This window comes from Montipora capricornis, chromosome 12, assembly GCF_036669925.1.
Source record: "Montipora capricornis isolate CH-2021 chromosome 12, ASM3666992v2, whole genome shotgun sequence".
NCBI classification, from domain to species: Eukaryota; Metazoa; Cnidaria; class Anthozoa; order Scleractinia; family Acroporidae; genus Montipora; species Montipora capricornis.
This window is the reverse complement of record NC_090894.1, coordinates 19943775-19958774: the sequence shown is the minus strand read 5'-3', so window position 1 is coordinate 19958774 and position 15000 is coordinate 19943775. Positions and strand designations below refer to the sequence as shown.

General features: G+C 38.2%; 2 protein-coding genes across 2 annotated transcripts in view; one reads left to right on the top strand and one right to left on the bottom strand.

The window, feature by feature from the left end:
* Positions 1–8291, bottom strand: part of LOC138026524 (mammalian ependymin-related protein 1-like) — a 21343-nt gene extending 13052 nt beyond the window's left edge. The window contains exon 1 of the mRNA XM_068873906.1: positions 7978–8291. Within this exon, the coding sequence (XP_068730007.1) occupies positions 7978–8044 (67 nt within the window). The 5' untranslated portion in view covers positions 8045–8291. The remainder of the gene's footprint in view (positions 1–7977) is intronic.
* A 1251-nt stretch (positions 8292–9542) lies between these two features.
* LOC138026522 (transmembrane protein 62-like) overlaps positions 9543–15000 on the top strand; it is a 20880-nt gene continuing 15422 nt past the window's right edge. The window contains exons 1-5 of the mRNA XM_068873903.1: positions 9543–9809; positions 10178–10289; positions 12874–13011; positions 14176–14221; positions 14572–14728. Coding sequence (XP_068730004.1) covers positions 9624–9809; positions 10178–10289; positions 12874–13011; positions 14176–14221; positions 14572–14728 — 639 coding nt within the window. The 5' untranslated portion in view covers positions 9543–9623. The remainder of the gene's footprint in view (positions 9810–10177; positions 10290–12873; positions 13012–14175; positions 14222–14571; positions 14729–15000) is intronic.

Sequence of the window (15000 nt, the reverse complement as noted above, 5' to 3'; positions counted from 1 at the left end):
ACTTTTCGCTGAACTATTAGGTGTCCAAATTCGTTTTAATCCTCTGGACGCTAATGATAAAAGGTACTGTGAAAGTTTTGTGTTGAATTTTCGGGACCAAAATGGGGTACTCCGATTGGCTAAAAACTTATTAAGGAGTTTTACCCGATTGCAGTGTTGCAGCAATAATAGGCCATTTGCGAGTTCATGTCTGCCTCCTCATCAAAGCGGGTCTATATGCGAAATGTTTCTTATGCAAATTACATTTCATTCATATGCAAAGTAGAACTAATTACCATATCAAAAACCTCGCTCTTAGACTCGCTTTGAAGAGGAGGCAGACATGAATTCGAAAATGGCCTATTGCAAACTGCGGTTTAACACCGACAAATGTGAAATAATGAATATTTCCCAAAAGAATGATATTTCAGAGCCTCAATATCTGTGTGGAAACCAATTTAAAGTTGTGTCAAACGGAAAGGATCTTCGTATTTATATCACATCAAATCTGTCATGGAGCCTGCAAGCCAACAAATGTGCAAACAAGGCAAACAGTGTGATTGGATTTATAAGGCGACAAGAGAAAATAAAGTAGGAAGAGAGGTCATCCCCGTACATGCCCTTTTGCTCATCGGAGATGGTCTTGATGACAGAACCGGACATAGCTCACGTTGTGAAAGAAATTTTGGGGGCACGTGTCATCTTCGAAGATCATTTTAGCTCAGTTGTAAGTATCTTTTGAGATTTGAAATTCAATTTCTCGTCGCCGTTTAGAATTGTTGATATTGGTTTTTACTTATAATGAATATATATCTCTTTAACAATCCACGCGCGATGCACGCAAGCCAGTCGACCTTTGATTTGCCTCCAACAATTGATCCTATAAACCAGGCCGTCGAAGATCACAACACCTTTTCATTTACTCACAATTATCCACAAGGGGTTCAGCTAGCCGGCGATGAAAGCACAGCCACTGAAACGCCCTTGCGTGACAACCTTGGGAGTCTATTTCAGTGGTGTTTCAGTAGTGTGACCTTCCCAGAATTTTTGACCTATTGTAGGTAAAATGAAACCCGAGATGAATTTACGTCCGGAAATTTTCAAATAATTTGCCCTAGGTAAATCGGTTTTACCCAGGTAAAAGTCTGTAGTGTGACCAAAGCTAATGTGTCTCAAGTTATTTTCAGAAAGTTTCATTCCGCGCGGATAAAGTTACATCGCGCGTTGCGTGGATATTTCGTGAAGGCTTCGCATGACAACGATGCACAACTCATGGCGGACGCCGTTGCGATGAATGCGAAATGAGTTTGAGAGTGAATCACCGAGAATTTTACAATATCAATCGACCTTCACCTGGCAAAAGAAAATCGCTGGACACCTTGGTTACATCTAACTCGAAAAAGAGAAGGGAAAACCTTAGTCCAGGGGGGCAGTTCTCTATGAAGGTGAGAAATATAATTTTTCACAGAGGAATATTAATCAAAAACGAGCCTAAATTAAAATCTAAATAAACATTTTGTTCTTGGCAGATTGATCTCAGAGAAGGTCACCACGCAGCACTCTCTAGCTCGCTTTCCGTTTGTATTTCCTCTTCTTCGCTATAACTTTCGTATTCACTGGAAACACTGGAACATTGCTTTAAAACAAGCCCAAAACAAGCCAGTAAGGGCGATTCTGTTAAAACTGTTGTTTTGCAAACAGAGTTGCAGTCGAACAGCGATTTTGGTTCGTGTCACTTCGCGAAGGACGCGTGTCTCTGAGCTTGGGCTATTCACGCGGAACACATTCCTGCCACATTCTTGGCTGTTGCATAATCACCTTTAATAGGATCTACATAGCGTGGGAGTCGATCTAAAAAGAACTTGAGAAATATTAAGCCCTGGCCAAACTATCGCTCAAAGTTGGATTCCACATGGAACACCGTTGGATGTAAATGTTGAGGTAGTGGCAAAACACTATCCAACATTGCTTGATGAAACATTCAAGTTCAAGTTTGCCCTAAATTTATATAAATATGGCGCTAACACTGAAACGAAAACGGCTCGTAGCGTTTGTGCTACTGGAGCTGTTTGAGGACGGATTCAAACGAGGAAAAACAGGTAAAGTTTACCAGAACGAGTGGAAAAGGGTATGTATCTGTCGTTGTACAGTTCAGGTGACAGTTATCACTACAAGATACGCCCAAGAGAGTATGAAGACCTTCATACTCTCTTGATACACCGCGTTTTAGGAGATGATGACAATGAGCCTGGTCAATTTGCAGAGATTCAGACATTTTCAAACAAAGCAACAAAATGGGTGGTGAACCGATTAGTCCAGCTGACAGGCTGTTGGTCCTCGTCCGCGATCTTTGTTGAAAATGGTGCTAAAAGCCTAGGCTTGAAAATAACATAGCGATTTGTGATTGGCTAGCAGTGTTATAATCTCGTTATTTTAGGTCGATGTAAGCAGATAAAACCCCGGATAAAACACAGATACAAAGTGAACACTAACACTTTAATCCATCATGGCTTCCAGAAAGAGCGCAATGTGCATATCCTTACAAATACTACCGCTGGTCGTTACTAGACTTTCGAAAAGTCCTTCGTCTAGATACGCGCGCTTCATCGCTCGCTCATTCACTTCGCGTACGAAAAATCACAATTCGCTCGCCGAAACATTTTCTTCTGGGGTTATCGTGAGGTCGACTTGTGGCAAGTCTAGTCGTTACAAGCAGGACACAACTTTTTTGGAAGAGGGGCAAACCACTGCAACTTTTTTGCGTCGAGTAGAATTGTTGGGCGTAATGTTTGATCACACTTGATCGAACAAAAAATGTTGGACGAACATCTTACAACATGGGCGGCCAAACAGTCGAACAATGTTGAGTGTTTAATCCAACTTTGTTCGATAGTTTGACCAGGGCTTTACGTACGGGAAAGGGCATGTATGGGGCATGCCCTCTCGTCCACTTTATTTTCTCTTGAAGGCGAACAGTAGGACCTCAAAACTCTGAGTTGTTCTCGAAGTTGTACAAAAGCCTAGTACGTCCAATACTAGAGTATTGCTCTCCATTGTGGTGCCCACACCTTAAAAAGGACTCTACTAACTTAGAGAAAGTGCAACCCAGAGCATTTAAGTATGCCCTTGGAAGTATTGGCCGAGATATGTCGTATGAAGAACACTTGGAAGTTCCTTAATTCGCCAACTCTGTATCAGCGAAGATTATTTTGCAAGCCTAGGGCTAACCCCTTTGGGTTTTTTTATTTTTGCTCATAATTTTCGACCCTTATAACAGAGCTGACCATTGTTATAAACTGAAACCTATGCCTGCAAAGCTAAATAGCTTTAAATATTCTTCCTTCGTAAGTGTAGTTAATGAATGGAATAACTTGCCTAAAGATGTCCCGGAGACAGAAAACCTAAACATGTTTAACGTCGATTTGATTAGCCCTTAGTACAAATACTCGCTTTTTGACAAAAGTTTGACTTCATAAGCAAAAGTGAATTAAATAGGATTTTTTTCCATGATCTTTTTGCGGCCATTTTGAAAACGTTTTTCGTTGAGGTCGCGTGTGGTCATTACGTCATAAGTGTTTACGAAGTGGTGCAGTAATCAAATCCCTGGGTTTGCATCGCGAACAAGTCGCAAACAAGACTTAAGTTGGATGTCGTGAAATAAAACCTAGCGGTGATGAGGCACAAGGCACGTTCATTTTTTATCTTTTTTCGCATGTGTCAACCACGGATTAAATTAATCGACCCACGGAGGTCAAAGCCTGTGAAAAGATAAATGTAAACATTGTAACATACGTGGCGCCATAGTAAGCAGTAGTAGTTGTTTGCTATCAAAATATAACGGCAGTAAAGCAAGGATTGCTTAGATCATTAATTTCTTTACATCAACGAAGATCTCAGTTGTACATTCTGAAATGTTATAGCAAAATGCGGGCCGACATATAAGCAAGCCGATCAGCTTTGATAATTGTGTAGATGAGGCTATAGGGGAGATATCGTTGACGTCACCTATTGTCATTAATGTGCCAAGCAGCGCCTCATTGGCTGTCGAAACAAAGGGCCTTTTGTTCCTGTGGTTGGCACATTTGTTTGTAAACAGATATCTTCCCTATTGATTCAAGAGATGAACTTTTTACTGTGTCTTGAAGCCGGCAAGAATGATGAAACACTTAATGGAAGACAAATATATTGAATATGAATAATGTTAATTAATAAAAGCCCAAATAAACACAGTGAATACAAACGAGTGATTGCGCGAAACGGATCAATGTATGTAAGTTATTTTATTGTCATGAGAAACCTGATATGTGGAAGTTTACCCGAGCCCTTTAATAGCTGAAGCTGAAGTTACAATCCAGTTCAGAGGTTACCTTGTCTGCGCGATGGACTCGGGAAATGAGAAAGTCGGTGATCCAAAGGGAAGCAAGAAAAATAGTCCCCTGAGAGGACACGTGCTTACTGGTAATGAATGTTAAACCGATTAACATTGTATTCTTCTGCTTCATTCTTATTTGTAATCAGGAGTAGGCTATGTGGGAAACTATTTTTGTGAGATTAGTTGTAGCTGTCGGTGAGTTACAACAAGTAAATTAAATAAACTTCGGAAATTGAAAGATGAGAATGAACGAATTGTCAGGATTCTCACTAACCAACAAATACACAAATTTGGGCACAGTATATCGCAATGGAACCACAGAAGCAATTAATTTGCGGATTTTTTTTGGTTCCAATGTAACTACTAACTCGGCCGCGAATTCGCGGGAAGGGTTAAAATGTGTGGGGCAGTTGTGAATTTTTGAGAACACCTTTCAAACTTAAATTTTATGAAAGTCAACGAATTAATTTCTATCTTTGAATCAGTTGCTGTATCACGGTTTACAACCACCGTCACTTGCACGAGCAAAGATGTGCCTGTTCAAAGAGCGTTAAAATTAATAGAAAAACATCATTTCTGACATGGTTTTCCAATTAGTTTTCCAAATCTGCGACAAAATCCGTTTCAGGTTTTGTGTTAGATTCGAAATCCGAAGCTCCAGGGTTTAAGATTTAAATCCGGATTTCCTAAGACGGAACGCACCCTCACGCCTCTTCAAAAATATTTTACTGCGGAATCTCATCTTCAAGCTCCAATGGCCAAACTGCGTTTTGTCTTCCATCAATCAAACGAAATCAATAGGCCATTTCCGAGTTCGTGTCTGCCTCCTCTTCAAAGAGAGTCTAAGTGCGAAGTTTTTCTTATGAAAATTAGTTTTCATTCATATGTAGGGTGGAACTAATTACCATGACAAAAAGTTTGCACTTGGACTCGCTTTGAAGAGGAGGCAGACATGAACTCGGAAATGGTCTATTGATGCATGACCTAAACCTACCAATCAGCACCTTTGCTTCCCACGGCCGGTACATTCGTACGTTTGAACTCGACGCCCATGGAAAGCGATGGAATACGTACGAATCTTTTCTCTGAAGAACTTGTATAAAATATTCCACTCCCTTCAAGAGGACTGTATACGTTCTTTATCAAAAAAAACTCGTACACGCGTAGTCATAATCTCGTTCAATATTAAGTCGTACAAATCCTTTTTGCTTGTTATTTCATACTGGTCAAAATCATTCACATTTTAATCAAATTTACAATACACATTCACTACATTCCATAGTCGCTAATATCCGGTTTCCGACAAAACTCCTAAGTCTAAAAAGCTATGTACTAAGCAAAAACTCCAAGTAACCTGCCCAGCGGGTGGTATTGTCGGCGCGAGAGGTGTCACAACGCCCCTCCCCATTCTACGCGCGGCTTCACCGCTGGTTAATTTATACCGTTAGCTACGCAGGCTAGAGGCGGAGTCGATCTTCTCGGTTACGTTCCGGAATTTGATTGATGGAAGCCAAAACGCTGTTTGGCGCTTAACCCTTGAAGGCGAGATTCCGCAGAATTAAGAAAATCGCAGTCAATGTCAAGTAAATGTAAGATTTACCTCGTGAAGTCTTTGAAAAAATGGGGTAACTGCTGAATACCACCCCTCCCCCTAGAATATGTTAGTAAGGAAAGAAGTGGCTACGCGACTACGCAGTGCTTAATACTACTCCTCCCCCTAGCATATGCAAAGTAGAGCTAATTACCATCACAAAAACTTCGCACTTAGACTCGCTTTGAAGAGGAGGCAGACACGAACTCGGAAATGGCCCATCAATCAGCATTTGCATTAGAAATAAATACTTTTGTCCTTTGGCCATTTCAATTTCAACAGGAAAAGAAAACAAACAGCGGTTACAAACATTTTCATTTTACACTTGACGTTTCGTATGTTGCAGCATACATCATCAGAAGTGACGGTTAAAACTGTTACACAGAATTTTAAAAAACTAGAGCGAGGAACTGGTGACTAGTTAAAAAGTGTGATAACAAAATCGTAACTTTCGGTAGTCGATTCTTCCGGAAGAAATTAATAAAGAAAAAGCTTCTCACTACCAATGTTTTCATTCAGAGAGGGTTTTAAGTCACTGATTAATAGCGTTTCTTTAATTTTACACTGCAAGTCGGACTTTCCAGTTGCGAGGATCTCAAAATGGTCCCATTTGATGTTATGACCGGTAGAAATTGTATGGTCTGCAACAGCAGAGGCGTGGCCGACTTGTGTAAGAGCTTTGAAATGTCATGCTTCCTGTCATGCAATCTTCTTTTTGTTTTGCCGACGTAGAAGGAATCACAGTCCCAACAACTAGCTTTGTATACTATTTTTGATCTTTGAGAACGACTGAAACGATCTTTGTAGGGAAAAAAAGACATAACCCTGCAAGTGTTTTGAAAAATAACCCTAAGATTGACACAGCCATAAAACTTACTAATACAAGATTTAACACGTCGAGTAAGAGCTTCATTTTGAAAGCCCAAAAAAGACAAGACAAGAATGATATCTTTCTTAGGAACAGTGGTGGCAGGTTCAGCAGACCTGTTCTTTTGTCTGTTAGAAATAAGTAATGTAGCGCGTAGCTAGAGCAAAACCAAAGCCAAAGTAATTACTTTGGCCAATCAAAAAGGACGGAGACAATCCAGTAAACCAATCAAAACTCGAAGTAATAACACGTAGCCGACACAAAGCGCGAGAAAATGTGCACGCGCGAGCCACGATTGGTTTTGGTTTCACTTCTCATTGGTTGAAAAAGTGGTGCGGAAAATTTGAACCAATCACTGAGTGATGTAATGCAAAACCAAAGCAATTCGCTAATTACTTTCGACACTCAATTGAAAACCGCTCTATAGCTCAAATGTCTTATTACGCAATAGCAATTGTTGCTTTTTCCTTTAATTTAGTTTATTTTGTGCTGGGATTTTAATTTCCCCATCAGTAGGTAAACCACTCATTGCTTCATTACCTAGGCAAGGAGCATTTTCATCTATCCCACTGAAAAAAAGCTTTCCTGAAGAAACGAAACGATTTTGCTAGATTTGCCATTTTGACGTATTTGATCGATACCATATCATTTCACTTTCGAGACCGGTAATTCCTTATATAACCGTTTTTCGCTACTGTTTTTCCTTCAGGCCCGGATGAAAAAGTCGAGCCGTATAAAGACGTTTTTAAAGGCTATCTAGACACTTTATAAGAAGATCAAGATCTTAACTTAAAACTGGTTCCTAATCGCTGTGCGAAGCTGGAGGCGTATGTGACGTGCAAGTTCACATTTTACATTTAAAATGTGATAAGATGAATTTTCTTTGTAATGATTTTGTTTCTCTAATTATTTATTTCGCACATCATCCTTTCCTCCCAAGTTTGCTTACCTGTAAGTGCTTTTTGAGATAGCGTATATAATTGTGGCCATCCAAGTAAAGCCAAATATTTTTCTTTGGCTTAAACATTACAAATGTATTTTAAATAAATCAGAGGTTTCGTTCATGATGGTCTTTGCTATTTTCTTATCGTTACACAGTCCACGTTTGTTGTGTCTATCCTGCTGAAAATCGGAAACTGAAAACTAAGTAAACAAAGATATATTTACCGCATGGTTTAAGCCCTTCAACATTCACCAGCACCACAAGGAGTAAGGATACCAGAACAGCAAACATTTTTCTCTTTAATTACAGCTGCAGCAGGATGCTGATCGCTTGGAGGAAGAATACCGGAGATTTGTCTACGTCGCACAATACATATACACTTACAGATCACGAGAAAGTCAGGTGATGTTTTGACAACTACGTGCTTATAAACGGTATCCTGGGCCAAGAAATTCTATCCCCTTGTTTACCTCAATTTTGCACACTCAATTTTGCACGATACCTCGGTTCGCGGGGCGAGCGAGAAAGATGCAGGACTGAGGTGGGAAGGAGAGAAAAACTGTCTATTTCCTCGTTACTGGTTATTATTTAACAATACCGTGGCGCAACCACTGACTAGAAACAAGAAGAAGATTAAAAATGCAACATTAAGCTGACGCTGGCTGCCTTCTCTTGTTCTAGCTAATATTGACTCGTTGACCTCACTAAACAAGGTAACTTCTCACTTACAAACCTCCGTAACTCTATCGACTAGAAATGTCTAAAACGGGAACGGACGACTAAAACTAGCACGGGATTCGGATACTTTTCTTCAGATCTTTTGCTGAATTATCAATTTATGGTCAAACTGAATTTATCTTGGAGCAAAATTATTTTTTTCTGCCAAGAGAGGACGGTTTGCGTTTTGTGAGTGATGAAAAACTACTCCGGAAACTGACGCTCAATTATATTACATAAGTAGGTCCCCAAGGGGTACCTAAGTCATGATGACGTTTTTGCATCAAAAACAAGTTTCACAAGTTTTGCAACTTCTGTTTTTTACTTACATTTTCTCGGTTTATTTAAGCTAAGTAATTTAATCCTGATATCAAGTTTGAGGACCTTGGCGGGAATAAGGAGAAGCTTTGTTTTAATCTTGCCAAACAAGCATGACCCCTCAAAGCATGTAGGGCTTAAACGCTAATCGTGTTTTTAAATAAAGGATTTTACTTTACTTTTACTTTACATTGGTCCGTGAAACAAATTGCGAACACTTTTTCAAGGTCATACGAAAGTCACTCTAACAGTCAAATACACTGATATCGGCCACATTATAAACTACAGTTGAGTAGCAACGAGCTGTAGGCTATCACAATGGGATTTGTCACTCATTGTTTAAGGACCGAAATTTCTCTCCCTCACTGCCTTGTCAGCGCCTTGTCGTGCCTTGTCATGGTGCAGCCGGCAAAGAATCCTGAAATACCGCCGATGGTCGGTTTTAGTATTTTATTACTACATTGTCAGACACTTGTTTCACTACCTTTGTGCAATTTGTGTTCCTTCAAGGAAACGTGGTGGCAGATCTTCTATAGATAACCAAGAGTGAATTTGATTTCAGCCTTGAGTTTACATAGAAATGTCAGACATAAGAGTTTTTCACAACAGCTCACGTCCGTCCATCCCAGCGGATTTCGAGAATTGTTTCATAACCTTTTTATTTCTCAATATGAAAATGATATTCTTTGAATATAAATGATTCGAAAGAGCAAAGAAGGTCATCGAGCACGTCAACCTGTATTTCCTGTCTCCCAGCGCTCTTTTCGTCATTCTTGCTTAACCGGAAACCAACCTGACGTCCAAGCGAGGCTTCAAGTTTAACTACACTAGTAAAATGGCGGTCGCTATGAGATGCTGCCTCTCATTCATTCTGATTTTAGTTATCTTAGCGTCGTCGTGGCTTATTGCCGTGTTGCTAGACTATTACACAGGACATGGTCAGCCACTGAAGTCACATAAAAGAACGAACACTGCTCCATTTCCAAACGGCAAGATGGAGAATTTATTTTGGTTCTTACAGGTAGGCATTTCAATGGTGGGGCAAACGATTCCATTTCCGGACCGGTCTCTTTGCCTTAAAACAATGCTTTTTTATATATTTCCAGCTTAGATTGATTTTATTATTACTATTAAGTTGGAGTCCTTGGGGAATAAAGGCTTTGTCTTTGCTATATCTTTGCCAGTCTTGCCTCACACTGAATGAGAGGTGAGATGGGCAAAATCTTTTGTTTGGGTATTGAGTGATGTGGATCTATTGTCAAGTTTTTCCATTTGATATTTTTAGGGAGTTAAAAAAAAATAATTCAAAAAGTAGATTATTTAAAAATACTTTTAAAGGAAGTTAAATTGAGACTATGACATATTTTGTGTGCTTAATTGATACTGTAGATATCTGACATTCACATTAGCAAATACCGGGAGCATCAACGAGCTTATGACCTCCAACAGTTCTGTCACGAAAACATTGATGTCATTCAGCCCATTACAGTTCTGGCAACAGGTAACGAAGAAATGCACCGTACCTTTGTTTGTCTGAATTACAAAAATGAATGAGTCTGCTAAAATGATGGTTTATCCATCTCAAAAGGATAATTTATTCATTTCAAATATTTCCCCATTTATGATTGTCTTGGATCCCCAAGGAGCTATGGATATCTGATTAAAAACAGATATATATATATATATATATATATTTTTTTTTTTTTTTTTTTTTTTTGTCATCAATAATTGCTGGAAGAATAATCTCAGTCATCCATCAACATAAAAGGCATATCAAAAGTTGGAGTCAACAGGTCTAACGGTAGGAGAATGGGCGAACGGATTCCCAGAATGTTCTAACAGATACATCTACGGCTCTGACGGATCAAAATATTGACTAACCATGCTGATGGTTTTCAAAGAATCCTTGAACAGACGGCTAACATGTGGCTGAGAGATGGCTAACGCTTAAGCTGGCCTGACGGATAACCATTTGAATATGTTTTCTGTGTAACACTAAAAATGTATATATATATTTTTTTTTGAGAATCAGTCATCCAATAATTTAAACTGATTTATTGGTCTGGATAACCAAGACACTGTCACTTAACACACTACTGGAAAGCAGTTACCTTCCCTGACGCTTTCCCTCCTAATATGTCCACTGAAAGATGTTACTGTCTAACTTCAATTGATTTTACTCGCCAGTGGAAAACCCCTTAGGGTTACTGTGGTTTTCATCATTCTGTGGAATCTTACCTTCAAGCACTAAGCACCAAACTGCATTTTGGCTTCCCTCAATCAAAATTCCGAGCGTAACCAGGAATATGAACTGGAATTTTTTTTAAGTTCGCAGGTCGAACACCATTATGATATCTTTTTAGAAACTCTTCAGTAAAGAGATTTGTAAAGATTCCCATGGCTTTCCATTAGCATCAAGTTCAAATGTATGAATTTACCGTGGGAATCAAAGATACCCGATTGGTGGATTGTGTCATGTATCAATTGATTTTGTCATGTGTGGTTGGCGTGGGAAGTTTAAATGTTGGAAGCCAAAACACAGTTTGACCGTTGGCCCTTGAAGATGAATTCCGCAGAATTATGAAAATCGCACAAAGACATACATGTACAAGATGATACAAGGGCCCTTTAAAGGGCCTCTTTATGTTTTCAAAGCTCCCGTTGACATCAAGAGATTTTGTGACAAGAGTTATTATTAGTGAGGTTCCCCTTTCCCCCCACCCCTCCCTCCCAAGAAAAAATTACCATATATGCTCATTTAATGCATTTCCATCTACATGAACTTTCATCTCAATAAAGCTTCCTCACAAATGTCCTTTAATTTGTCTTTGCAAGAAGACAAAAATTAATTCATCAATATCTAGTTATCTTTGCTACAATACTGTGAGCCAATGATAATTATACCGGTAATAAGAACTTGTAAGATTACCGGTATAGGTCATTTTTCAGATCCATCCACATTCCTATGTAGAGTCTCTCTTGTAAGATTCATTCATAATCCAGTAAATGAAAGTTTTTTTAAGGCCATGAAAATTTAAGATTCTCGGAAATACCTATTTGATATATTAGAGGCTAAAAAGTACATAGGATAATATAGATACTGATGAAATACTAGGATTTTCCTTCTTGTGAAAAAATCATATCTTCACCGCACGCAGTGAACATATTTTTATCTTTAACATGTGAGAATATAGGTGTGGTCATGGTAACGAAAACGATAAGCAAATAAAACAGAGCTTCCCCTTCATTGTACGATACTTTTGTGTTTCAATATAATTCTTCTCTACTACATTAACATTTTTATTGCACAATTTAACATTATCATGATTTGTTTTTCATAACTTTCATATCTTGTTTCATGTTACACATTGTCAACATGCGTGTTTTAGCAGTTGGTGGCCACTTTTTCATCATTTTGAAAATGAGTAAAACAAGTTGTTTAAATCTGGGCATTTTATCATTATCTAAATCATAAACAGAACATTACATGGCCACTTGGGGATACCTTCCTTGCAAATATTCAGCTAAAAAAACCCTCGTCATAAAGTAAAACTTCTGACACTTAAGGCTGCCATTGGTGCTCAGCAAGACATTTCCAAACTCATTCCACATAGTAATGTTCAATTTTTTTTTTCATTATTAATTTTGAAATGAGCCTTCTGTTTATCAACCCTTCTCCCCTCTTATAATCATCTAGGGTTGAATCTCCCCAGATCTTTTTATGCTAACAGTCTTTTTATAGTGAAAAGAAACTTAGCAATATTATACATGATTGTGGTAGTATCAACAAGACAGCTCACTTCTGGTTGTTTTGTTGTCTTAGGTGGCTCAAAAGTATGGGGTGAATAACCATTTGACTCCTAGGAGCGAGACAAAGTAGATTATTTTACTCTGTCTAATGCGAAACAACTTTACTCCTCAATGGGGAACAGTTCAGGAGTCAATGGGCTATGTTTATATCCCCTTTAATAAAGCTCCCTACTATTCACGAGCTCCAGTGTTCATCTTTCCAGAGTAATAATAATTTATCTTTCAGTTCTCTGAGTTATTGTAACTTAATTAATTTTTGTTAATAACCCTTTCAGGAGACTTGACTGATGCCAAAGATGCTTACAAAATTGGTTCAATGCAATACAAAGAAGAGTGGGAAGTTTATTACAATGTTCTAAAGGAGAGCAAAGTTGAGGAGAAAACTAAGTGGTTGGATCTAAGAGGAAATCATGGTAAAAATACTCATTAATTAATTAATTAAGATTGGTTGTCATACATACATGTATGTTGCAGGTTAAATTGTACCTTCAGATCAATTTGTTTCAACCAAGGTTAAAAAGGTTTTAACAAAGGTTGAAATTGAAACAAGTAAAGATTAACGAGAGGTACAATTTGACCTGCAACGCATACATGTCCATATAGGATCGCTATCTGTTAAAAAAATGATACATACAACATGGACTTGAATATTGATTATAATGACTTACAGAATGAATGCATAAATAATGGGCGGGTGCAAAAAGCACTTGGTGTTTAAAGGGGCTAGATCACGCTATTTTAGGTAATTTTGTTTAATTTTGTTAATTATGAGCTCTAAATGTCAAATTGGCAGAGCAAGAGTCTCTCATTTGCAAAATCACGACCACATAACAACTGAGAATGATTTTCCAGCTTTGTAAATGAAATTTTGATATAGACTGATATAAATTTGAAAAAAGGTGGGCCGACGTTTTTCAAATTTACCCAAATTCAATCCATTTCAATCTTCTCCAGTTTTGTCCATCTATGTCCTTTCTTGGCTTCCCTGTGTTTTGTTAGAGTTCTTCTATAGTTTTGAACAGTTATTTTGATATTTTAGTTAATTCTATGACCATTCGATCAGTGCTGAAATTGCCTGAAATTGCGTGACCTAGCCCCTTTAAGTGCGCCCTCGATCCTGTGAAGCCGCTGAAACAATATGGCGCCTAGTAAACGCGGTGACGGAAGTATCACCTTTTTCTTTTGGTATAAATTTCGTCCGGATCAGGATCTATCACCATTTGATTGCATCCACTTTTCACATACATGTACTCCTCCACTCCGCAAAGCGCATTTTTAAAAAAGGGGTAACTGATAAACCTTGAAAAACATCAACTGTTAAACTACTATTTAAAATCAAAGCCTTGTGCTTACAGTTTTGCAAGAAAAGGTTTTGTTTTAAGCCCTTTAAGGGAATCCCCACGACACTGCATTGGGCAACCAAAACCGTCCTCTTTTTTTTTTTTTTGCATTGGTCTTTTTTGTACAAATTATTTATTGGTTACCAGTTTTGTGTGATATCAATAAAACAATGTGATGTGTTTTCATCTTTATCACTTTGTGTGATGATCTTGAATGTCTTTCTTTGCATGCAACAGATGCATTTGATGTTCCATCATTAACAAGCAATGAAAATTTTTTCAAGTAAGTACATGAGAAAACTAGTGTGATTACAAAAACAATTTTAATGTTCTCATATATTTAAAATGTTTGAAACCATTGCTACATGGTACCTGGTATATACATGTATCATTGTTCTGGGGGAGCTTCATCCTGGGCTGACCATAATGTAATATATAATTATTTTATCGGAATTGTGACATTTGGCCATTTATCCTATAACAATAAATTATTATTGTCAATATTTAAAAAATAATGTTACAGGTTTACCAGCATTTTATGAGGTGTTCAGCTTACTCCAAACTGTGTTGCTGTACATGTAGGCTGTTGGTCTGATGATGTAATATTGATAAATTCGAAAATTATTATTTTAGAGATTACTCATCTACTGGTCCAGAGGGTTATAAAGGATCCAAGCCATACCAATATGTTTATCGTACCAAGTATGGCTCATATGCTTTCAATGGAATCGATTTGAATCCTGACCCTGGACCAAAAAGGCCATTTAATTTCTTTGGCCATGTAGATCAGGTATGAATTTCACACACAAAATACCACATACATTATCATACATTATATGAAATTCTCTGTCACTTGTACAATGTTTAAGATCTCTAATCTCATCTCCCCATCAACCACGTTTTGAAGAAGAATCCAAGAAGGGGGCAGAATTAGGGAATAGACGGGTCCATTAGCGTCCAAGGTGCATGCTCCAAGGGGATTCCTGGGTGTGATTCCTTTTCTTTTCAATTCATGAACAAAGCTTGGCTTTATCCAAGGCTCATGTTCTTTGGCATACATTG